Below are 24,511 nucleotides of genomic sequence, written 5' to 3'. Positions count from 1 at the left end.
GGTGGGGGACAAGGGGAGAGACAGCATTAGGGCAAATGCCTAATCCATGTGGGGCTTAAAACCTAAATGATGGGTTGATGGGTGCAGCAAACCACCGTGGCACATGTATACCTATGCAACAAAACTCCACGTTCAGCCCATGTACCCCAGAGCTTGAAGTGAAAGAAAAAAAATAGTCCACTCCAGCTTGTATCATCTGAGGATGTTTTAGTGACTGTGTAAAAGATACAGGCATCACACGAGGAACCAAGAGGACCGTGTCAGGCCCAGCACACAAGAGCGAGCTTAGCCAAATGTTAGATAGCTTATAGCAGCCAGCCAGCCCACACCACCTCTAATTGCAACATCCTAAACAACTGACACCCAACTCAAATGACAGACAGGTAGATGGGTCAACAGGCAGAGGTAAAACTGCTATGGTAAAACCCGGGGAGTAGTTGCAGCACTCAGAGGGACACAGACTTCCCTTCTAGGGACAGCCTACACAGGTAGTGCGGATACGCGGGAGAGCAGCAAGCACCCAGCCTGCAGATTACGTTTGCCAGCAGCCCAATATGGCCTCTCGATCTGATGATGTGTCTCTCCTGTAAGTGTCTGGCATGTGGTGATATGCAACACCCGCCAGTCTTAGGAGGCAGCTTACAGGCCAGGAGCCCCACCAAAAGCAGAGGTACACGGCCTTTTCAACACCAAAGACACCAAGAACATAGAGCGATGAGTTGTACTTTGAGCTCCACTTGAATCCAGAAGGAAACCATTAACATACTGTAAAGGTGTAAACAAATGCAAGTCGCCCAGCCTCCCCGAGCCCTCTCAGTGACAATGAACACAGGACCGAGTGTGCCTCCACCGCAGCCTGCACGCCCCAGGTGCACGCACATATACATGTCTGCTTGTGTATGCATAAGAAAGCATTTTCACATTCTGCATTTTGAACGATTTTAAGGGATGAGCAGAGGAACATCGCTGAAGGGAATGCAGGGAAGCAAGGTTGTGTGGGGCAGCCCTGGCCCCAGCTGGCGCAGCTGCGGGAGCCCGTTAATCAGTTAGCCTGCAGTACAGGTCAAGGCAGGACAGACAGTGCAGGGCAGAAGCGAGGCCGGACATGCTGCTCAGGGACATGCTTTGCTCTTTGCCCCACCCCAAGCCCTCTCGTCAGGATCGCCATTGTCCCAGCTCTCTTCTTCCTTTACCTACCTTCCTTGAGTGCTCTTATCCTCAGCACTGTCTCTATTGAGTTGCCAAGGAAACAGTTGCCACCAGTCGCCCTGGCTAGTCTGGGATTCCCGGTATGGGGACGACCTGAGGTGGAGACAGAAGCCTCGCCCTCCGCCCTCATCATCTCACTCCGGTCAGGAAAGGAATTTTTGCCTTGTTTGGCTCCAAGTAACCAAAGGAGCTAGAGCTTGGAGGAAGGAAACTTGAGCTCTGCCACTGATTCACCCTGGGAATCTGTCCCTCCCTGGCTCTGGCTCTCAATTACCCCATCTGGATAAAGGATGGTTTCTAAAGATTTCCACTTCTTGGTGTGTAATTCTAAAACAGAGAAAGAGTATGATTAGCAGATTCCTGACAGGAGTGAGGCCTGATCAAAGGCCCCCTGATCATATTTCTCCAGCTGAAATATGACCCCCAAACCTTGGAACGGAGGCACTGAATGGCACTGGGCTCAGTCACCTCTACACTCCCCACACCCTAATGCTTTGGTTTACTTCTTTCTCCCCTTAACTCTGTCCTCCCTTCCTCCTCACCTCATCCTGTGAAAACTGCGTATCCTCTTGGAAGCTGTCTTCCTCATCTTCCTCTTTGTACCTGCCTTCATTCAGGGCCACAGCTAACAGTCTTCTAACCAGCCGAGCAGTTTAAGTGGAATGAATACTCTCCCCATGTGGGAAGCATCAGGAAGACCACCAGCAACCACGGCCAGGGAGCGGAGGGAGGTGTCTGTGTGTGGGGCGGAGGGACAGGGAGACATTCCTCAAAGATACCCTGCAGGGATGGGCTAGATGGTGTCTCAAATCTCCTTCAAATTTGCAATGTAATGATTCTATTAAATAAAAACTGGTGGTAGAACTTCTGGTTTCTGGTCTGCCACAGAAGGAGCTTGGAAGTTACCACTCTTTTTTAACAAGTAAAATGTTGAACGAACTGAAAAATGAGTAACTTTTCTGAGATCTGTCAGAGAAGTGAAGTCACAGGGCAAAACACTGCCCGAAAGCTAGAGACACACAGGTGAATACAGAGAATTACAGTTTAGACCAGGTGCAGTGGTTCATGCATCTAATCCCAGCACTTTGGGAGGTCGAGGCAGGTAAGATCACTTGAGGTCAGGAGCTCGAGAACAGCCTGGCCAACATAGTGAAACCCCGTCTTTACTAAAAATACAAAAATTAGCCAGGCATGGTGACACGTACCTGTAATTCCAGCTACTTGGGGGCTGAGGCTCAAGAATTGCTTGAACTGGGGAGGCAGAGGTTACTGAGAGTCAAGATCACACCACTGCACTCCAGTCTGGGCAAGAGACTGAGACGCCAACTCAAAAACAAAACAAACAAACAAAAACAGAAATACAATTTACCTGACCAGAAATCCACAAGAAACCTCTGCAGGAACCAGCACCAGGGTAAGAACACTTGAACTTTAAATGACAAATTGCTGGAGACTCGATGAACTCCAGAGGAAGACCCCCATATGGCTGTGGCTTTTACTTCCCAGAGCTCTACTGGGTTCACACAGTGAGTATCAGAGAAAACTTCTCTTATGCTTCCATCAGGGAGAGGCAAGTAACCATTTGAAATCAGCCAGAGTGTTCTGTTCTTAACCAGGCTTGTCCTCTGTCAGACCCTATCCTACCCGGGGGAAGAGAAAGACCTGACTCAAGCCTGCTCTAGCCATCCTGTCCCACTTAAGAGGAGCCGGGAGACTGAAAAGCACTTGTAAGGTTCACAGAGCAGAGACACAAGCTCACTAAAAGACCGAGACCTAATTACAGGACTATAGAATGCTTTCCCTCTCCCCATGCTTTCCCACATCATCAAAGGCCTATTTACTAGAATTCCCTTTACCCAGTATACACCATGTCTAGCTTTCAACAAAAGATTATAAGGCATACTAAAAGGCAAAAACACAGTTTGAAGAGACAGCAGGGATCAGAACCAGACTGAAATATAGCAGTGTTTTGCCCTGTGACTTCACTTCTCTGACAGCTAAGAAGAGTTATTCATGCTGGAATTACTGGACTGGCAATTTAAAACTCTGATTAAGATGCTCTTAGGAAAAGTCAACTTTTCCTCTTCCCTCACACCCACACAATCATTAAAAACAAAGACTTCTGTGGCCCCAAAATATGTGGTATTTCTCCCCACCAGCAAGCTAGCAATCATTCTGTAGCAAACACCAGCTGGGTTTCTTCCAATTCAACGCCAACACTATCTACCTGGAGACAGCATCAGACCCCACGGGGCTTGGTCCCCAAGGCTGGGGCTCCCACTTTCAGACACCAGTCACAAGTCTGGGTCTCTAGAACTTCTGACTGCCTCGCCTCAAGTTGGGAGTTCCCCGGACACTTCTTTGGGTTAATTTGCTAGAGCAGCTCACAGTACTCAAGGAAATGCTTGTGTTTGCCAATTAATCATAAACAATATTTAAAAGGATAGAAATAAACAGCTAAATGAAGAGATACATAGGATGAGGTCTCAAAGAGTCCCAAGCACAGGAGCTTCCGTCCCCGTGGAACTGGGCTGCACTACCCTTACAGCGTGTGGATTTTTTTTTTTTTTTTTGAGACAGGGTCTTGCTGTGCTGCCCAGGCTGGAGTGCAGCAGTACAATCATAGTTCGTTGCAGCTTCATACTCCTGGGCTCCAACGACCCTCCCTCACCTCTGCTTCCTGAATGGGATTACACGTGTGTGTTATTGCACCTAGCTTCCAGCCCATGGATGAATTCTTGTTACCTTCCCTGTCAACCTCCATGTGTTCAGCTCACTAGAAGCCCCCAGTCCTGTCTTCTTGGGCTTTTTTATGGAGACTTTATTGGATAGGCATGATATGAATAGAAGCATGGACAACCATATCAAAATGTGATTGTACAAAAAGGTGTGATCTAAACCCAGCAAGGCCTGTCTGTTCAGATTCTTCTTGGCCTCTCTGTGTAGCATTCTTTCCTCCAGGATATAGGGCAGATTCCCCTCTGGAATGAGGCCCTTACGACCCACAATCTAAGATGAGAGTCCTGCCTTGGGCAGAGGAAAGCAGGCTGGAGAAGGTAAGAGAGATTCTATTTACTATAACAAGGATTTATGGGAGTTATGAGTCAGGAACCATGGACAAAAACATATATATATATACACACATATATATATATCATATATATATACACACATATATATACACATATATATACATATATACACACACATATATACATATATACACACACATATATACATATATACACACACATACATATATACACACATATATACATATATATATATGCACACATATATATATACAACAAATATATATACACATATATATGACATATATATATATGTGTGTATATATAGATAGATGGTAAGGGCTCTAGTGAATAAAGTAGACAGCATACAAGAGATGGGCAACATCAGCAGAGAGGTTAACATTCTAAGAAAGAACCAAATAGAAATACTAGGGATAAAAAACACTGCAACATAAATGAACAATGCCTTCGACGGGCCTATTCGTAGACTGGACATGCCTGAGGAAAGAATCTCTGAGCTTAAAGATATCACATAAAAGCTGCCAAACCTGAAAAGCAAGAAGAAAGACTAAAAAGCAAAAAAACAGAATAACCAAGAACTACAGAAAAACTACGAAAGGTATAACATGTGTAACGGGAATTCTAGGAGAAGAAAGAAAAAGGAAAGAAATATTTGAAATAATAATGACTGAGGATTTCCCCACATTAATGTTGGGCACCAAACCACAGACCCACGAAGCTCAGAGACCACCACGTAGAATAAATGCCAAAAAAGTACCCCTAGGCATATAATTCTCAAACTACAGAAAATAAAAGATAAAGACAAATCCTGAAAAAGCCAGAGGGGAAAAAAACACATCTTACCTGTAGGGGAGTGAAGATAACAATGACATCAGCTTCTCCTCAAAAACCACATAAGCAAGAAGTAGAGTGAAATATTTAAAGTGCTCAAAAGAAAAAGCCCCACCAACTTAGAATCTTGTGTCCTGTGTAATTATCCCCCCAAAGTGGTAGAGAAATAGAGGCTTTCTCAGGCAAACAAAAACTGGCGGAATTTGTTACAAATAGACCTGCCTTGCAAGAAGTGTTAAAAGAAGTTCTTCAGAGATTAGGAAAATTATATAGGTCAGAAACTCATGAGAAACAAAGACAGATCAGGAGGTATCCCAGATTGAAGGAATCTAAGGAATTATAACAATTAAATACAATGTGAGATTTTGAATCAAATCATGGGACCAGAAAAAGAGCAGTAGTGGGGTAATTAACAACTTTTGCTTAACATCTGACTAGTCAATAATATAATATCAATGTTAATTTCCTGATTTTGATAATTGTTTAATTTCCCCAAACAATTTGGGGAAGCTGGGGGATGGTAAAAGGGAATTCTTCGTATTATTTTTGTAATTTTTTTGTAAGTCTGAGATTATTTCAAAATAAAACGTTAAAATGTGGGGAAAGTGGGGAGGGCAAAAGACCTGGATACATACCTCACCAAAGAAGATATAGATAGCAAATATGAGAATATAGCATATGAAAAGATGCAAATCGTGTCATTAGGAAGTTGCAAATTAAAAAAGGTATCACTATGTACCTATTAGAATGGCCAAATCCAAAATACCAGTAACACCAACGCTGTGAAAGATGTGAAGTAACAGGAAGTCGCATCCACTGCTGGTGGGAATACAAAACGTTACAGCCACAAGGTTTGGTCGTTTCTTACTCAACGAAACATAGCCTTATCCACGATCTAGTAACCGCGCTCCTTGGAGTTTACCCAAATAAGCTGTTGCTGTTTTCAACTGTCTACACAAATTATCTGCGCATAGATGTTTACTGCTGCTTTATTCATGGTTGCCAAAATTTGTAAACAATCAAGGTGTCCTTCGGTGGGTGAATGGATAACTGCAGACAATGGAATATTATTCTATGTTAAAAAGAAAAGCACTATCAGGCTATGAAAAAATCATGGAGGAAACTGAAAGGCATATTATTAAAAGAAGAAAATTTGAAAAGGCTACATACTGTTTGATTCTAACTATATGACACTTTGGAAAAGGGAAAAGACAGTAAAAAGATCAGTGATTCCCACAGGCTAGTGGGGAGGGAGGATGAACAGGTAACACAGAAGTTTAGGGCAGTGACACTATTCTGTATGATACTCTAATGGTGGATATGTCATTACATATTGTCAAAACCCATAGAATGTACAACACCAAGAGTGAACCTTGATGTAAACTATGGACTTTGGGTGATGACGATGTGTCAATGTACATTCAATTGTATCAAATGTACCACTCTGGTGGGGGACGTTGACAGCAGTGGTGGCTGTTCATGGGTGGGGTCAGGAGGTGTGTGGGAACTCTTTGTATTTTCTACTCAATTTTATTACGAAACTAAAACTGCTCTAAAATGAGTCCGTTACAGAAGAAAACGAACCTGGTGTAGATGACCTGACCCAAAGGAGGAATCCGAGTGGATGCACTGATTTATTGCTGCTATACAAGTCAAGCTAAGGAACCAAGCCTTGTGACCTGATCTCATCAGAAAGAATGAGCAAGTAGAGGCTCTATTTACTCTCGACCCTCTCCCTTCCCTCCAGATATACCAGGGTCACTTAGGAGGATCCAGCACCTCTTTCCTATCCCCACAAAAGTTTGATTCCGCTTTTATAACCTGCTTATCTTGAAAGCAAACTTAACTAGCTGTAGGCCAAATAGTGCTGACAAATCCAAGGCTCCACAGCCCTGAGCTCTGAAACACCAGGACTCACAAACACTGTTATCGTGGATCAAAAGCCACTGCTCTTGGGAAGGATGACGACGAGGGAGATTACTCCTGTGGTGGGAGGATAACAGGACTACAAAGGAGCCTAGAATCTTACATGTAACGCTACCATTGCACTATCAAAGCCAAGAAGAGGCTCTCAAGGGCTTGAATCTGGCATCTGTCCTTGTCTAACAGCATGGGGAAAACCAAAGATTTAGAAAAGATCGAGATGATCGAAGGAGTTCCATATCCCAACCTGTCAAACTCCTTGGGCTGACCTCATCCCTCCCTTTCAGGGTGCAGTTGCCCCAACTACAAAATGGCTTTAAGCGGTTCTAGATAATGTGTAGATCAATACACACACTTTACAGTTTATATGTACTTTGGCTTCTATTCGCATGAAAAATTAAAGTTGGTGGTGATTCCCTGACCCACAACCCACAGCTCTCCGCCAGCGGCCACTAAAATAAAGCGTCCGTACACCACTAAGGGCAATGTACTCTTTATTGATCAAAAAGGAAGGAAACATGCAGTAAAATACAAAGTCCAAAAAAAGGAGGAAAAAGTTGAATATTTTACATCTTCCATAACCTAGCACACATCATAAGGAGGAATCTCCACTTATTGGTACATCATTATTCTATCCTCCAGATTATTAAATATTATCAGCTGGCTCTAGGATTTGGTTCAAAACTTGAGCAAAAACCCCAACAAATCCATTAGTCATTTAGAAAGACCACACATTTCACAAATAGCATTGGCACATAATACTTTGTGCTATAGTTAGCCCCTACTCCAGGGACAAGGGGATCCTGGGACCTAGTGACAGAGATGTACTCTGAACCAGCATTGCCAGAAAGGAGTACAGTCACTCACTAGGTTACGTGCTGTTCCACCTGGGCAGTTTCTGTTCCTGTATTTTCTCAGCATGACTGCACAAGCCAGCAAAGGGAGTCTACCACACATCATGCGGAAGAAGAAATAACACTGTCCTGGGACTTGGTGTCTGTCTTCTAATTCCTAGCAGGGCAAACCATGAACTGAAAAAAAAGAGAAAACCTCAGCCCAATTCTACTTGTCATGCCTGCCCCACTGCAGTTCACAGGTTAATGACAGGCTGGAGAAAGTGAGCAGGGGGATGGGCTGCTGCTCACTCTCAGCTGGGCACCAGACCATCTCCACGTAGAATGCTAGAACAGGTTGATATTACTCCCCCTTGTATTCATAAATAAGTAGATTATGATGGGTTTGTTTGAAACCAAAATTAAAAAAAAAACACTCTAAGGTAAACCACTAGTCTTGTGCCAAAGAGGATGCTATCTCTTTTCTATACCTCATTCCCACCTCCCATTCCTTGTTTCTCTCCACCACCACAAAAAAGAAAAAGAAAAGCTAAATAATTTTCTAGCAAGCTGGTCAATCTTCTTTTCTCCCTCCCGGCTCAGCAAGCTCCCTCCTTTTACCAAGACTGTTGGGACCCTGGACTTTGGTGTTTGATCTGACCTACTCTCCTCCCGACTCCCAAAATCCATCCCCTCTATTTCTCCCCAACATCTATCTCTTTCCCAGCATGCCTTTGCACCTAGGGCAGGGGAAGAAAGCCCATGACTAAAACTAAAGGCTCAGAACGAAACAAAAGGTGTGACAAGTTATTTCTGGGGAAGGCTTTCAGATATGTTCCGAGAGAAAAGGTAACCTTGTTCATCAGACCAACAATGCTGGAAAGGGCTCGAGTGATTCTGTAAAGGGCAACTCCCCCACTTCCCAGGGGCCCACAGCCCATCTTTGTGTATCTTTTTAAGGCCAGATCGAGTATCCCACTCATATATAAAACTCGGTAGGGTTACTAGCAGTTAGACAAAGACTGACTATGAAACAGTAGGAAAAAAGAAAAATCAACCTCACTGATTATTCACATATTGCATTATGAGTGCTCTTTTTTAAACCTAAAGAATAATTTATATTATTTCTGTAGAAAATCAAATGAACACTGTCTACTCATAAAACCTAAAGGTCACGGCACATGTGGTTTCACTTTCCATCTTGAGTTAGCTTCAGCACACAGAGGCCTCCTCCAGAGGGTCAGTGCAGGAGGGCAGGCGGAAGGCAGGCCTCTCCGGCCCAGTGTGAGTCTCCTTTATTGCTGTAGAAATCTCAGCCTTGCATACCCATTTCCTCATGACTTAGAGGCCAGACGAACTGATTTTCATGGGAGGATTGAGTTTTTCTTCAATATTTGAAAATAAATACTTCTCCAATGATATGAATTATGATTTTCCTGTTCAAAAACCACCTCTGGCTTCACATTTACAAGCCATGACTTGATGTTGTCTGTAAAAACACTCCGAAGTTCCACTCTGAAGGATCTGGCGGCTGAAGTTCGGCTACAGTCAGATGTTTTGCACCAGCTGAAGTTAAGGCTAGCAACCCTTTCTGGAGAGAGCAATGAAGAAGGGGGTGCCTGAGAGCAGCTTCAGCAAAACGCTTAGAAACACCATGAACAAAACAAGAACACAGTTTAGGCTGCCTCCATCTGAGGCTGTGCTTTTTCCTAACAAAGGTTGCTAGAATTCACATCAGGTACAAAGAAAAAAACACTAAATTCTCTGGGCTTCAGCTGAACAATCAACTTTGAATTCTACTTCAGTGGTAAAGAGATATCCCAAGGTGTCCATATCCTGGCAGGTGTGGGAGAACAGGCAGGATGAGGAAGCCCGATATAGCTGCTACTTTTCCACCTGGGCCATCACTGGAGTAAGGCAATGAGCTAACAGATCTCCCTCCTGGGCCTCGAAGCACATGGGCCACTTCTCAGATGGAGGAAGACAAGGGGACATATGAAGTTAAGTTTACTAACGGAACTCTGGGGATGCTGGCCACTGGTGATCCAACTTTTCTTTCCCTGTGGGAAAAGGAGGAATGATGGCAGGAAGAACATAAAGAAGGACTTCTAAAGCTCCTAGCCGGGAGGTTTGTTGCTGGGTTCTTTGGCAGTAGTGGGTTCAGGCCAACAGAAGCAACAGAGATACGCATGTGTGGAATCTCCTTGGGCCGCCTCTTCCAGGGCTGTGCTTTAGCTGATGCTGAGCTGGGCAAATCCTATTAGTTTACCATCATCAGGAATATCTGAGCCTTCGACACCAGATGCCTAAGAACCAAACAAAATGAGAAATGGTGATTAACTATAAACAAACTTGCAGGTAGCAAATAAAGCTGACATGGAATAGTGGGAGGTAAGCACTGAGCAACAGATCCCTAGGATACAAACAGGAGACTGACGAAGGTGTTTATTCCAGAAAGGGGGGCGGGGGGGGCTGGGTGAACAGCTAGAGTCAGACTGGCTAATAGTTTCTCTTATGAATAGCCAAAGCTCTGGGGACAGAGGTTTCCTAACATGTAGAGAGGAAGAGTTACCACTAAAAGGGACACATCAGCCCAGGGCACAGGGGAGGCTAAATGAACACAATCTACCACATTTTAACATTCTCATCACTCAGGGCACATAGAAGCTGGTCTGAAGAAGCTGCCAGTGTGTAAACAGTAAGATGTTTTCATAAGGAAGAAGAGATGAGTACCAGTTTGAAAGTGACAGATCGATTTGACTGAGGTTCTTCCACAATTTTCTGCAAATTAGCTGCCACTGTAATCATACAAACAGAGACGGTGTTTGATGAATGAGAAGTCACATAAATCCAATTTCAACCATATTTTAAAAGCTTAAATGGTAGTTAAGAATATGCTCTGTATAATCAAAATGGAAGCAGACAGATAAAATAATCACTCCCAAAATGAAAGGGTCTTTTAAACTCATTTCTAAGTAGTACACCTTGAACCACTGTCAAATTAACTTTCTTTAAAATGTTGTATTAACCCAGGATAAAGACATGTCGGTAAAAGAGGTATGATTTGCTTATTTATGGATCAGAAAGCCCAAGGACAGAAATCAAAAATGAGCAAGCTAAGAGTGGTTTAAAAGTGACAGATACTGCACCTGGCCCGCAAGGCCTAAACTATTTGTTATCTGGTCTTTCACAGGAAATCTGTGTCTACAGACACGGGCTCTCCTTCAGTAACGTGGACCTGTGGCCTCACTGGGCCTTCTTTCTTCCTTCCTGCTTTTCTAGGACTAAATCTCTTATAATTTTTGCTCAACTTGGGCCACAAAAATTATGTATCTAAAATAGATCAGATATGGCCAAGCTTACTTTAACTTGTGATCTTTGCCATAATTTCTACTAAAGACCTTGGGTGTGCTTTCACTTACTGTCACTGAAGGTCACAAAGCAAACTCGTAAGTGAAATTTGTGTGTGTGTAAGAAACGGTCCCCATTACCTACAATTTCAGCAAAGCCAAGAACCATTTCAAGAACCATCAGGTCTACTCAGTGGAATAAAAACCTGCTTTTCTATGTACTAAGTAAATAGACAGCAACACAGGAGTGCATGGGCAGTTACCTATTACTAAATCCCTTCCGTCGACCAGGCCAGCAGAAATGAGTTCCTGTGAGACACCCTCCGCTGTATCTGCAAGGACAAAGAAGACAGTGCTCTGTTTTTTGTGCATGCTTAAAACTGTTAATTCCCAGAGCCGTGTGGGTACCAGTTCTGCCAAGCTAGGCCCAAGCTAGCTGCTAAATCCACAGAACCAAAAAGGCAGGAAGTCAGCCCACACACAGACTTCCTACCACTGGGATTGTCTCAAGTGAGGAATTCTCACAGATCCAGCTAGAGGGTAGACTCTGTATAAACCAGGTGGCAAATATCTGGTTTACAGAGCTCAATGTAAAGACAGCTTTCTAAATGGTGTCATTTAGATGGGTTCAGGCCCAGCCAGAAGAGCACTGACAGTGACGACGCAGAGGAAATTCCTATTTTTGAGTACAATCCTGGACTGAACTCTCAGAGCTCTGCGGCGTGATGCTGAACACTGAACATCTCTGGGGTAAAAAACCAGAATGATTTACTCTCAAAAAATAGAGACAACAAATTGCAATCTCTTCTCTTTGGGAATCATACTCCAAGTTTTATGCTAAAATCATTTATGTTTTCATTCTGGTGAGTTTTGCTTGGTATCCAGCTGTCCCAGGTGGTACAATTTGAACAATGGGTATAACTACTAAAAAGATGAGGACAGAATAGCCCCAATTAACTTCATCTTCAACCAACTCAGTGGTACTGATTCCCAAGGGTTTGACACTGAGCTCCTCAGAGGGAACAGGGAGACTGCTGGAGACAGTGTCCACACATTCACAAAGACGACCAGCAATTTAAATTAATTCCTGAAAATGTGACGTTGCCTGACTTTGAAAAAGTAAAACAGATACACCTCTGTACACCTGCATCTGTTCTTTCCGTGGTTAGTTGCTCACGATAGTGAGACAGCAAGAAGAATAAGCATGATACACAGAATAGATGTTTGCTGGCTACTCCCCAGATTAGAACACTGAGTAATAAAGGCAAGAAAGAAAACACGCTGTGTTCAAGGTGAAGTTCAACAGCCAGAAACAGTCTGTGACACGGCTCAGCTTCTGCCTGAGCGGAGATCGCAGGCCTTGTTTCTTTACCATCCTGGAGGACAACTATGTATAAAGCAAGAACTTTGGGCTCCGACAGATCTGGTTTGAATTCCACCTATACCCCTTTCCAGCTGTGGGACCTTGAACAAGTTACTTTGTCTCTCTAGGCCTTGATTTCATCATCAATAATATGAGGATAATAAGATAATTTTTCTTTAGCGGGCTGCTGTGAGAATTTAATGAGGCAATGCTTAAGGCAATGTCTGGCCTATGGCGAGCTGTGAAGAGCAGTTACATATTTATTACTGTCTGTATTACTACACAAGGTTCTCCAAATGTGTTCAGTAGTCAACGAACTGCATTTTTATCTTACTCATATACTCCCCAAAACCAGGAAACATTTTATTATCCTTTAAAAGCAAAACTTCACAAAGGACAGAAACTTCACAACACATTTCATCAAATCACTAATTAGAAGTGATTTTGTTTTCAATCTGTTTGATGCCTCACCTCTTCCAGGAGTAAATTCAAATCGAATATCATTTAGTTCTTTTTTGGAATTCCTATGAAAGAAAGCAGAATACATAAAATGAGAATTTCTAAATTTATGCAAAGAGAATCTGCCAACATATATTAAGAAAGCTGTGCCTCAAGAAAGACTGCTTTGTTCCCATAGATCATATGATTTATCCAGGTATGTCCACTCCACAGAGCTCAGAGCAAAACCAATTCAGAATGACCATCCTCTTGTCCTACAACCCTTTGAATCTAGGTCCCTTACTGATCAATATAAAAATTTCATGCCTTTGAGAAGATTCTTATAGGCCCACTCCCATCCTTATTCCTACTAAGAAGAACAAATAAAACTAAGAGGAAAATCTGTATAAGCAAAGGGAGGTGGGATTAAAATGATACAGGATGCCTTTTTCATCCTAATCCCGCCTCCCACATGCTCACAATCCGCTGCCTGGTGATCAGTCTTGGCAGACTCATAAGATGAAATACATGATACTCCCTCAAATTCCATAGGAATTCAAAGAATACACGAGAGAGGGGGATAATAAGGAAACATTTTAGAGGTAGTTTTTAGATAGGACTTAATGAGCAGGCAGGATTTGGGTAGGCAGAGAAAATAGGGAAAGGAATTGGGTCCATACTGGTTGCAGAGTTAATACATGACTCCAGAAATTCAAACATGACTGGTGAGGTACAGTTACAGTGATGACCACACCACGTACTGAGATTAAGCCGGATTCCTGGAGGTTATGGTTAAAGACAGAAATTAGAACATTATATCTAAAGGGCAGATATGCCCGCTCACTTAGGACTCAAATCTGTTTTACATAAACAATGGAGAGAGTTTACTTCTATTTGATTAATAATATACTTGAGGATGTTACTGAAATTGTGCTTAAAACAAACTACCCATCTCAAATATTAGCTGCCCTGAATGATTTTCCCTTGCATTGCATTCTCTCTACACAGATACATATAAACTTACACTTCTGCATGTATATACTATCTGAAATTTGCTTTTAGCTGTGTTAGTATAGTTCAAATCAGCTTCCAACCTAGACTTGATTATCAAGGGAGTCATTTAATTTTCTCTTTTCTAGGCACCCATTTTTCCACAGTACCGAAGAGTGCTACACATAGTCCGTGCTTAATACATAATTATTCAATCTGTTCTTTCTGAAAGTGCAATCAAATTCAGATTGAAATGTTCAGCGTAAGTTTAGTGATTTAACTGGCACGCCAGGCACAAATATCTTCGATGATAACAGGTAAATTAGATTAAATGTATTTCTTATCATCACTTCTGGCCACTTAACTTCAAAGTCTTTACCAACAACAGTAAGAATCCAGCCTCCTACTTCCATAACAGTCTGTACAACTACTCTCAAAAAAGCTAACTACACATCTCTTACAAGTATCTTCACCACCTTGTCAAACAGAATTTTATCTTTTATTTTACAAATAGAATTTTTGTACTGTCTATTAAGACGTCACAATCTTTTTAAAGAGACAAGTGGTATTCTTTATGTAGAATTAAACAGCATGAGGTTGTCAAGACATCCTAGTAATTCAGAATTATTTGAGATGAGACCAGGTATACTGAGTAGGCTTCTGTAAAGGAAAGGTAACCAAATCTGCTTTGTTCACATTTATGGAATAATTGCATCGCTCCTAGCAGCAAGAAGCAATGATGTTCTCCTTTCCACATTCTCCAAAGAGCTCTTGCTGCCTGGATTTCCAATTGCGACCTTACCGAAAGCTGACTAGGAATTCATACGCACGAGGGTAATGAGTTAATGGCAATTCAGTGGAATTCTTTTTAAATGTATAGTTTTAAAAGGTCTGAGTTGTCTCAAGTGACACTTTAGTATTAATTTTTTTTTCAAATGCATTTATGAGTAGAAAGAGACCTAACTAGAGCAATCCAACAGCCATAGCTATTCTGACAAAAAAGCTCTGGAATTTGAACCCAACCACTGTGGTGGGGGTGAGGGAGTTAAAATGAACAGATTGCTACCTATGGCGCTTCCTGTTGAGCAATCTGTCAGGCCCCCCATGTATGTTCCCACCAAGAACCACCAATTTGAGTACTTGCTGCAAAACAGAAACAGAGTATGAAAACATTTAGGGGTTTCCTTTTCATTTTCTAAAAACAAGGCATTTTTTGATCTGTCACAATAAAAATGTCCTCCCCAGGGCAGGACATGGTGGCTTACGCCTGTAATCCCAGCACTTTGGGAGGCAGAAGTGGGCAGATCACGAGGTCAGGAGTTTGAGACCAGTCTGGCCAACATAGTGAAACCCAGTTTCAACTAAAAATACAAAAAAATTAGCCGGGTGTGGTGGTATGTGCCTGTAATTCCAGCTACTCGGGAGGCTGAGGCAGGATAATCACATGAACCCAGGAGGTGGAGGTTGCAGTGAGCCGAGATTGCACCATTGCACTCCAGCCAGGGCAACACTGTGAGACTCCATCTCAAAAAAAGTCCTCCCTTTCTTGGGTTAGTTGATCTCACAGTCCATGGTGCTTATATAAGTCACAATTATAGGACTGATGTTCAGATAAGCCTGTTAGTGCTGCTTCCCTAAAAACTGTTCCTCAATTACAGACCACACTTCCTAACCAAACTAGCTACACTGCAAATGCACAAACGCATCACCAATGAGCATAGAAACAATGAAGAAACACGTGCATCAGTTAGTCATAATGCCGGCTAACATCCTGGTCCTCACACTGTTGCTATCATTTCTGAGGAAAATAATACACCACCAAGCAAACAGAGCTTGATGCTGGAGGACACACAATCCAATTCCATCCAGTCACTCTCCGGCACAGACTATTACAGCACATGCAGAATATTCAGAATACAAAACCAAACAAAATGTCTACTTACCTTAATCTTAGTACTAGGCTGATTGGGATCTTGGTTTCTTGTGAACCTGATCCTGAAGACAAAGCCTAAAAAGCATTCAAAGGTATCAAGTCATTGCCTGAAACATTAAGTGGGGAAGTGACTAATGGTCACTGGCAGAGGAATCATCTACTTGGCAGCAATTTTCTTCATCTCCAGCTGAGGCCATACTAATCCCAAGGACATTCCCTGCTGGAGGAGGACATGCACTCCGAGGCAGCAACAAAAGCATTTACATTTTATATTTCTAGACCCCTGTTCCCCGCTACAAGAGTGAAAAACACAAAGCTAGGTTTCTCATTTTTTAAAATCTGCCAGAGCACCATATGGCAATACAAAAGGTGGAGCCTGAACCAGCTGCCCTTCAGGAATCCCATCCAACCCATACATAGGTTCCAATCTTTTTATGGCTAAACTAATCCTCTCTGAAAATTGTATAGCTATCACTTGCTCATGAGAGGACATGCATTCGATTTAAGTTGTTTATAAAATGAATCTACTTTTTCCATCAGTTTTCTTAAGACAACTTATGTTTTCTCATATGTGGGGCAGAAATGGAAAGCTTGAGGGATGAAAAAGTTAAGTGAAGTAAGTGCCACGACTAATTGGAAATGCTCAAAGCAGTGATCTCCAAAAGCAGAACACAAGATGATCCACTGGGGTGCAAAAGAAAAAAGAAAACCAGACCTTTAATTTGTTTCTTTTCATCTAAAATGTTAGACAAAAAAATGGAACTTCTAATATTTAATAAATGAATGGACACTCAAAGTCTTACTTTAACCATGTAGCATAAGGCCACATGTTGCATGCAGTGTCTGAGGTTTCTTAAAGGGAGCGTAGGAGTTACACAGCATGCAGTAGCTCACTGTGGGGCCTTCATTCACTTGGCTGCTCTCAAAGGAGTATAATGTAATAAAGTTTGTGTGCACCTGACAAATGAGTTTACAGATTATAATATATAGACTTAACAAAATCAACCCTCACAAAATTGACAAATAACTTAAAGAGAAAAACCATGGAGAGCAAAGAGTATTAATAAAAAATATAAGCCTGAGTGAACAACAACAAAAACAGTACAGCCATCCAATTCTCCTAGTCTCTGCTGAACTCCATGAGCTGCATTCTCAAACAGTAAATGTAATAATTATCTGATACAAAGCTGACAAGAAATTAGCCCCAAATTTCTGATGTTTGGAATATTTCCATCATTAACTTACTCCATTGCTTAAAAACCTGCATGCGATCCTTGTAAAATTATCTTTCCTGTACATGCTTAAAAATGTGAAGACAGAATTTCTAACTCATTTCAAAATCTACCAAGATATTAATCTGATTACATTAGGTTGTGTTCCACACTAATACCTGCTCTTTTTAGCGACCCAAAAGAATGACCATTAAAGCATATCCCTGGCTTTACCTGCGCTGGTTTTGCTGGCTCTGCGGTGGGTGGGACAGAGACTTGAGTTGGCTGTGCAGGCATCTGCCCAGCTGGCTGAGGTAGATGAGCAGAGATCTGCTCTGGAACTTGGAGCAAAGTACCCACAGGATCAGTTGTTGTAAAGAGCTATAACAAAAACACACATACAGTGTTGCTTAAGTTGTGTGGAAAGGGAAGCAGGTCGCTGACAGCAAGTGCAGCCTTTCAGGGTGATATTTTCAAAGTAGTTTTTGGGCAGTGTACAGTTTTTGTGTCTACTCTGAATATATCTATTCCAAATGGAAGTCAAGTACTTTTAGGCTTTTAAACTTTTAACAACTCTGTGAGGTATAATTTATATCCCTCTAAATTTATCCACTATAAGTATACAACTTGGCGATTTTTGCACAATATATAGAATTGTGCAACCATCACCACAATCCAGTTTTAGAACATTTTCATCACCCCCAAAAAGCCCTCTCATGCCTTCCTGCTTCCACACCCCGCTATAGGCAACAACTGATCTACTTTCTGTAAATTTGCTTTTCTGGATATTATATATAAGTGGAATCATATAATATGTAGTCTTTTGTGTCCGTCTTCTTTCACTTTGCATTATATTTATTTTTAACCACATCTATTCCATTCCTTCGTACAGAAAAACCGCACGTCCAAAACACAGATTTAAGTATGTAGTACAAAATTCTAGAAGCTGTATTTTTCCATGCATGGGGACTCAGTATTTCTTACAAAGAAAATCAACCAATAATTCCTTAACATATCTGAAATGCATTTTAAAAGTGAGTATGATGCTTTAAAAGTAAAAAAGATATTTTATATACGTCATTTTGTATGTCTGAAATATTTCATAAATTTTAATTATGTAATTTGGGGGAAATGACTGATACTGAGTACAAAAACAAGTTAAACATATTCAAAATTATGCAGTTAGTGGGGGGAAAAATGATGCAATGGCCAAAATGCAAAGTTGAAAGAGAAAAAAATTCAAATAGTAATAACAGGCCTGATAGATGATATTATATAAGCAAAATCAAGGTGACAAAAAATAGAATTTTGTGTTCATTTAACTTCATACATAAGAATTCATAAGTTGCTCATTGGTTCTAGATTTTTATAGAAAAGTAGGCCTTTAAGAGTACTTCTGAAAATGTAGAAATACTATTTCAAAAGACTATTTATTTTCCAAATTGTTTGTACTTATATTTATCTAAAGACAGAAAGGATATATTTTTAAAAGTAATGAGAGGATGCACAGAAATTGGAACCCTTATTGATAAGCACATAAAATGGTGCAGTCTCTATGGAAAACAGGATAATGGTCCCTCAGAAGTTACAAATAGAATTACCATATAACCCAGCAATTCCACTTCTAGGTATACATCCCAAAGAATTGAAAGCAGGGTCTCAGAGAGTTGTTCACCTATGTTGACAACGGCATGACTGACAACTGCTAAAAGGTAGAAGTAAACCAAGTGTCCACTGACAGATGAATAAAATGTAGTGTGTGTACACACACACACTCGCATACACACAGAATGGAATATCATTGACTCTTAAGAAATAAGCACATTCTGACATATGCTACAACACTGATGAACCCTGAGAACATTACACTGAGTGAAATAGGCTGGTCACAAAAGGACAACTACTGTGTAATTCCACTTATATGAGGTACCTAGAGTAGGCAAATTCATAGACAGAAAACAGAATGGTGGTTGCCAGCGACTGGGGAGAATGCAGTTACTGTTTCATAGCCACAGAGTTTTAGTTTGGGAAGATTAATGCCACTGAACCATATATTTGAAAATGATTAGGATGGCAAATTTTACATTATGTGAATTTTATCACAAATTTAAAAACAAAGTAATGAGCATGAGAATGTAAGTATGCAAGAGTTCATGTCGAGATGATATTTAGGCAAAGGAACAAGAAGACTGAAAAACTAGGTAATCTGTAAAATAGCCTCTCATTCAATTTCTGAGAAATCAGGTATTAGTTAACATAGGTTAAATTAGAAGTAAATAATCCTGAGGTGTCAGTGGATTAAACAACAAAAGTTGTTTCTTGGACACACTTCAAGTCTATCTCTGGCCAGCAGGGGCTAATAAGCTCCATATCATCCTCACTCAGGGATGCAGGTCGTGGCAGCAGGAGTAAGGAGGCACGGAGGATCAGGAGTCGTTCTCAATTCTGTTAACATGTCACTGGCCAGAGTAACTGACGTGGCCATATGTAATTCAAGAGGCAGGAAAAGGCAATTCCCTTACCAAGAAGAGGAGCCACACATATAAGTAAACGAGTTCTAATGTAAGTTGACTGATAATCAGTCTGTTAATATGTGAAGGAAGAGTATTTGTTTTTACTCTTAAATAATATAGTTCTATGTAAACAAATGAGGTACACAGCCATATATACAAACATACTTTCTATACAAAAGAAATGAAAAAAAGGTTACTTTTTAGCAAAGAGACGAATAGAATTGGTTTAAGAGCAAGAGATGTGTTTAAACCAAATACTGAGCTCAGAATGAAGATGCTGCCAGAAGTAAGACTGTATGACAGAACAGATCACAGAAATGATTGTTTTCCTCTGGTAATGAGAATAAGAAAAACCAGCCCAACAAGAACCTGTTTAACAGGATGTCCTATCACACTAATGCAGTAACTACAGAAAACAGAATTTATTTCATAAGAGAAGGGGATGAAAGAAAAAGTTCAAAAAGGACAGGTGGCATATGACAAATTCCCAAACATATTAATGCAAACACACTACTTTTCGGCAGGGCATGGCGGCATATTCCAGCACTTTGGAAGGCCAAGGCAGGGGACTGCCTGATCCCAGAAGCTTGAGACCAGCCTGAGCAACGTGGTGAGACCCCATCTCTACAAAAAATACAAAAATTAGTCAGGCATGGTGGTGTGTGCCTGTGGTTCCAGCTACCCAGGAGGCTGGGGTGAGAGGATCATTTGAGCCCTGGGAGGTCTGTTACTCCAGCCTGGGTGACAGAGTGAGACCCTGTCTCTAAATAAATAAACAAGTAACTTTCACTTCAAGCAGCCCAAGATAAATAAAAAAAAAATTCACGAAATCAAGGATACAAGGAAGAACATTCTGAGCCTTTAGGCTGACTTAAAATTCGATTGGTATAAAGCTGCATTCCCATTTAATCACACACATACACAAAAAAGCACTTAAAATTGAAACCAAAACAAATGCACATCTATTTGAACAAGAATTCAATGATCACAATTTCTTACCTCAGAATTTGATATTGATTCTTTCACTCGGGGAGACTAAAAGAAATACAAAAAGGATGCTTGTTAACTCACAACTCAGATTACCTGTAGTCAGTCCCTACCTGCAAGTGATGTTAAATGCAAGTCAACTCCATTTAATTCTGATCCATATATTAACTCACCAGCAACTCTACTGAAAGTTTTCTGGAAAAAATAACTGTCATGATGATACTGTATTTGTTTGTCCAGGGAGCCTGTAACAAACACATCAATGTACTTACCATAATTTAAAATTCCATATTTTAAAATTGTGAGTTTTTAAGCAAACAAAATGGGACTGCCACATTCTTCAAAGTAAAGTTCTTTCTACTAACGGTGAATATATTATGTATATAAGGTCCCAGACAAAGCCTAAACTTTTAAGCTAATAATCCAACACATTCTCAGAGCAGAGTAATTCTGTTTATGGGCTTTAATGGAGAAAACTCTTGAGCCAAAATTGATCTGAATGCTGCATGTCAAGAGTCTTCCACCCTTACTCTTCGTGTTGGATATTTGGGAATCTCGTATGTAAAGAAACATGCGTGGTCCAAAAATAAAGCATGGACCACTAGCAAAAAAAAAAAAAGGAGTGAAAATAAACTGATACATTAATACAAATTGAGGTGAGGTCTCAAACACCTGGTGTAAACAACATTTATTAGGAAATTACCACTTATAATCTGCCATATGAAAATTCAAGCTGTTTATTTGGTAAATCATAAAAGTTCGCAGTAATTCTGGATACAGGCACTGTAGTTTACCAAAAAACTTACCTCTAAACACATAACAGTTTATGGTAAATTCTGCCAACAATGGATTTAGTCACAATATGTAAAAGATAAATTTATGTTTTTTTTTAAAAAAAAAACTTTTCTCACCATTTCATTAAGGAGTATCAAAGTTTAGGTAATAGCTAATATAGCACACCAAGTAAGTGGCCAATCTAAAACCTTAAAAAAAAAAACAGTTTTGTAAATACTAAATTCATCTAGAGTACAAGAAAAAAAACTTTGTAAATAATTTCAAACGTACAGAAAAGGTGCTAGAATAAGTATACCCTTTACCCTAGTTCATCTATTATTAACTTTTTCCCCCCTCACCTGCTTTATCATTTGGGTGCTCACTTTCTGTTTCTTTCTAAATATATTTTTCCTATACCATTTGAGAATAAGTTGCATATATCATGGCTGTTTACCACTTAATAATCAGAGTGCACATTTCCTAAGAACAAGATGTTTTCTTATATAACTTCACACTACAGTTCTCAATAAACTTAATAGTGATATAATTTTATCTGATTTATAGTGTAAATGTCAACTGACCCTAATGTCCTTTGTAGCCTTTAGTTCTCCCTTCAGTATAGGATGCAGTCTAGGATCACGTATTATAGTTAGTTTTCACGTTTCTTAAATTTTTAAAATCTGGAACATCAACATTTTTGGAGAACTCATTCCCTCCACTCCCACACATACTTTATTTTAATGTATGTCCCTCACTTGGGGTTTACCTGCTATTTCCTTATTATTGGATTTACATGACTTCCCACTTGTACTTCTACATACTGACGTGTCCCTCTTACTGTATCACATGTTCATTTGCTCCTCGTTGGTGATGTCAATTTTAATCACTTTGTCAAGGAATTTTCCTACTTCTCCAGTATAAAAAAAAACCACCACCATTTTTTCCCTTGCAATGAATAGGTAGTACTTGGGGACACACTTTAAGACCTTGAAAATATCCTGCTTATCAAAACTTCCCCCTATATTTAGGTTCATTGATGATTCCTGCCTAATCTTGTCTTTATGATGATTATTTTAAAATGATGACTTTCCATCTCTAACCCTCATATATATTTACTGGTCAGCACTTGGCCGTCTACTGTAATGAAGAACATTCCTTTCCCCCCATTTATTTATATTTCTATTTGTTATTGATACGGACTCATAGATACCTATTTTCTAAATTATTTATAATTAATTATTGCACTTTATTTTGATGGTTAAATTGTCCCAGATTTCAACAGTAGGACTAACTTCAAGCTGGCATTTGTGTCCTTATGAGTATTTTTTTTGTAGTATCTTTTCCTTCTGTCAAAGAAAGATAATATTCAAGATTCCTCTTATATTTTCCCTACCCAAGCCCCGGAATCAACCATTTCTCAAAGGAGCCCTGGTTTCCTCTAGTGGGGAATGGTATTACAGGCCATTATCTGGGTACAAGCCATGTCATTACTGGGGTTTCTTTGCTTCCAGGCCCTTCAGTAGACAAAGCTGAGAAATATGTGAAAGTATAAACACAAATATATACATACCTGCACACACATTCATTCACATACATACTTTACAAAGCTTGAATTCTCGCCAATGCCTCCAATTCAAATTCATCCCCAAAGGATTCTTTCTCACCTTGCCCTGCTCCATACTTATATATAACCTTCTTCTATAGTGAGAATCCTGGTTCCCAAGAACAGAGACATTTACTCATTTGCTCAATCCTGTGAGAGTTTCTGAACTGCTGTGCACATGTAACTATGAAAAATAATCCTAATAAAGGAGTTTAAAGCTTAAGTTTTCTCTTTCCTCCATAAGCTCCACCTGACTGAGAACAGATGGTCAAATGCTATATCATAGGTTGCATGGATTCTTTCTTTTTCTATTCCCCTTCAGTACAGTTACACATTCACTTAAAACAGACTGCAGACCTCCACTGCAGGCCATGATGAATAAACAGGGACCCGATTTATCCTTCCGCCTGAAACAACCCCACCTCTGCAAAAAAAGACTTAAGTATATGAAGCAAGAATTTTCAAGACATTCGAAACTTGTCAAAGAAAAACAGTGATCCATGAAAGACATGGAAAAAAAGTGGTGGGCCTTGTCCATGTATACTGCTTTGAAAGCTTCCATGCTGTGGCACAACGAGATGAAAACCAGATGAAATCCAAGGAGCTGCCTGAGTTGAGGAAACAGAGCTAAGAGTCTGGGATACTAAGGCAGATTAAGCTCATAAAACAGTACAAGGAAGGAGAAAGCTACAGAGTGAACCCTAGAGAGCTGCAGCGGGTCACTTGTGAATGTTAGACAGAATACTTATCAATGAATGCACATGAGGAAATGCCTGAGAACGGTGGCGGGGCGGGGGGGCACCAAAAAAGATGAGAGGGAACAGTGCATAGCACTCACACAGAGCCAGCAACAATGCCTATTTCCACCAGTCCCACTGGAAAAACTGGTAACTCACAGGGGATTGCGTAGTGTTCTCAAAAAGGTCTTGTCTCAGTAGTGGGGAATAAATAGCTGTAGGCCGAACACTACTCTAGATCCAGCCAACAAATCATAAAAGCAAGATCTAAAAGCATTAAACTATTTCCAACTAACTTAGCAATAATGTGGAAATTACAATGTCTGGCATCGAATCAGATTACTAGATACAGAGAGGCAGGAAAACACTTCTCAAACCATAAGGAAGAGAACAATTAAACAAACAAAACCAATCAGAATTGACATGGATGTTAGAATTAGTGGAGAAGAATATTAAAATAGTTATCATAATTATAATACATATCTCCAAAAAGTTAAGTAGAGACATAGAAGATGGGGGAAAAAAAATTAAACTTCTACCCTGAACGTGCCCAATCTCGTCTGATCTCAGAAGCTAAGCAGAGTCAGGCCTGGTTAGTACTTGGATGGGAGACCACTTGGGAATCCCAGGTGCTGTAGGCTAAAAAAAAAAAAGGAAGAAAAATTAAACTTCTAGACTACTACAATGCCAGAGATGAAAGAGACTGGATAGGATTAGAAGATTAGATATTGCAGAACTTGAAAGCTAGCAGAGAAACTACACA

At 40.5% G+C, this 24,511-nt stretch overlaps 1 protein-coding gene across 3 annotated transcripts in view; it reads right to left on the bottom strand.

Moving 5' to 3' along the window:
- Positions 1 to 7,493: 7,493 nt before the first annotated feature.
- Positions 7,494 to 24,511, bottom strand: part of OXSR1 (oxidative stress responsive kinase 1) — a 98,922-nt gene continuing 81,904 nt past the window's right edge. For all 3 annotated transcript variants that reach the window (XM_078354652.1, XM_002759735.6, XM_035278516.3), the window contains 7 exons: positions 20,647 to 20,682; positions 17,369 to 17,515; positions 15,934 to 15,998; positions 13,034 to 13,086; positions 11,463 to 11,531; positions 10,583 to 10,647; positions 7,494 to 10,155 (listed from right to left, as the gene is read on the bottom strand). In XM_078354652.1, coding sequence (XP_078210778.1) covers positions 10,081 to 10,155; positions 10,583 to 10,647; positions 11,463 to 11,531; positions 13,034 to 13,086; positions 15,934 to 15,998; positions 17,369 to 17,515; positions 20,647 to 20,682 — 510 coding nt within the window. In that variant the 3' untranslated portion in view covers positions 7,494 to 10,080. The remainder of the gene's footprint in view (positions 10,156 to 10,582; positions 10,648 to 11,462; positions 11,532 to 13,033; positions 13,087 to 15,933; positions 15,999 to 17,368; positions 17,516 to 20,646; positions 20,683 to 24,511) is intronic.

Source organism: Callithrix jacchus, chromosome 17 (genome assembly GCF_049354715.1).
Source record: "Callithrix jacchus isolate 240 chromosome 17, calJac240_pri, whole genome shotgun sequence".
Taxonomy (NCBI): Eukaryota; Metazoa; Chordata; class Mammalia; order Primates; family Cebidae; genus Callithrix; species Callithrix jacchus.
Note: the sequence above shows the minus strand (reverse complement) of the source record. Positions and strands in the feature narration are given on the sequence as shown.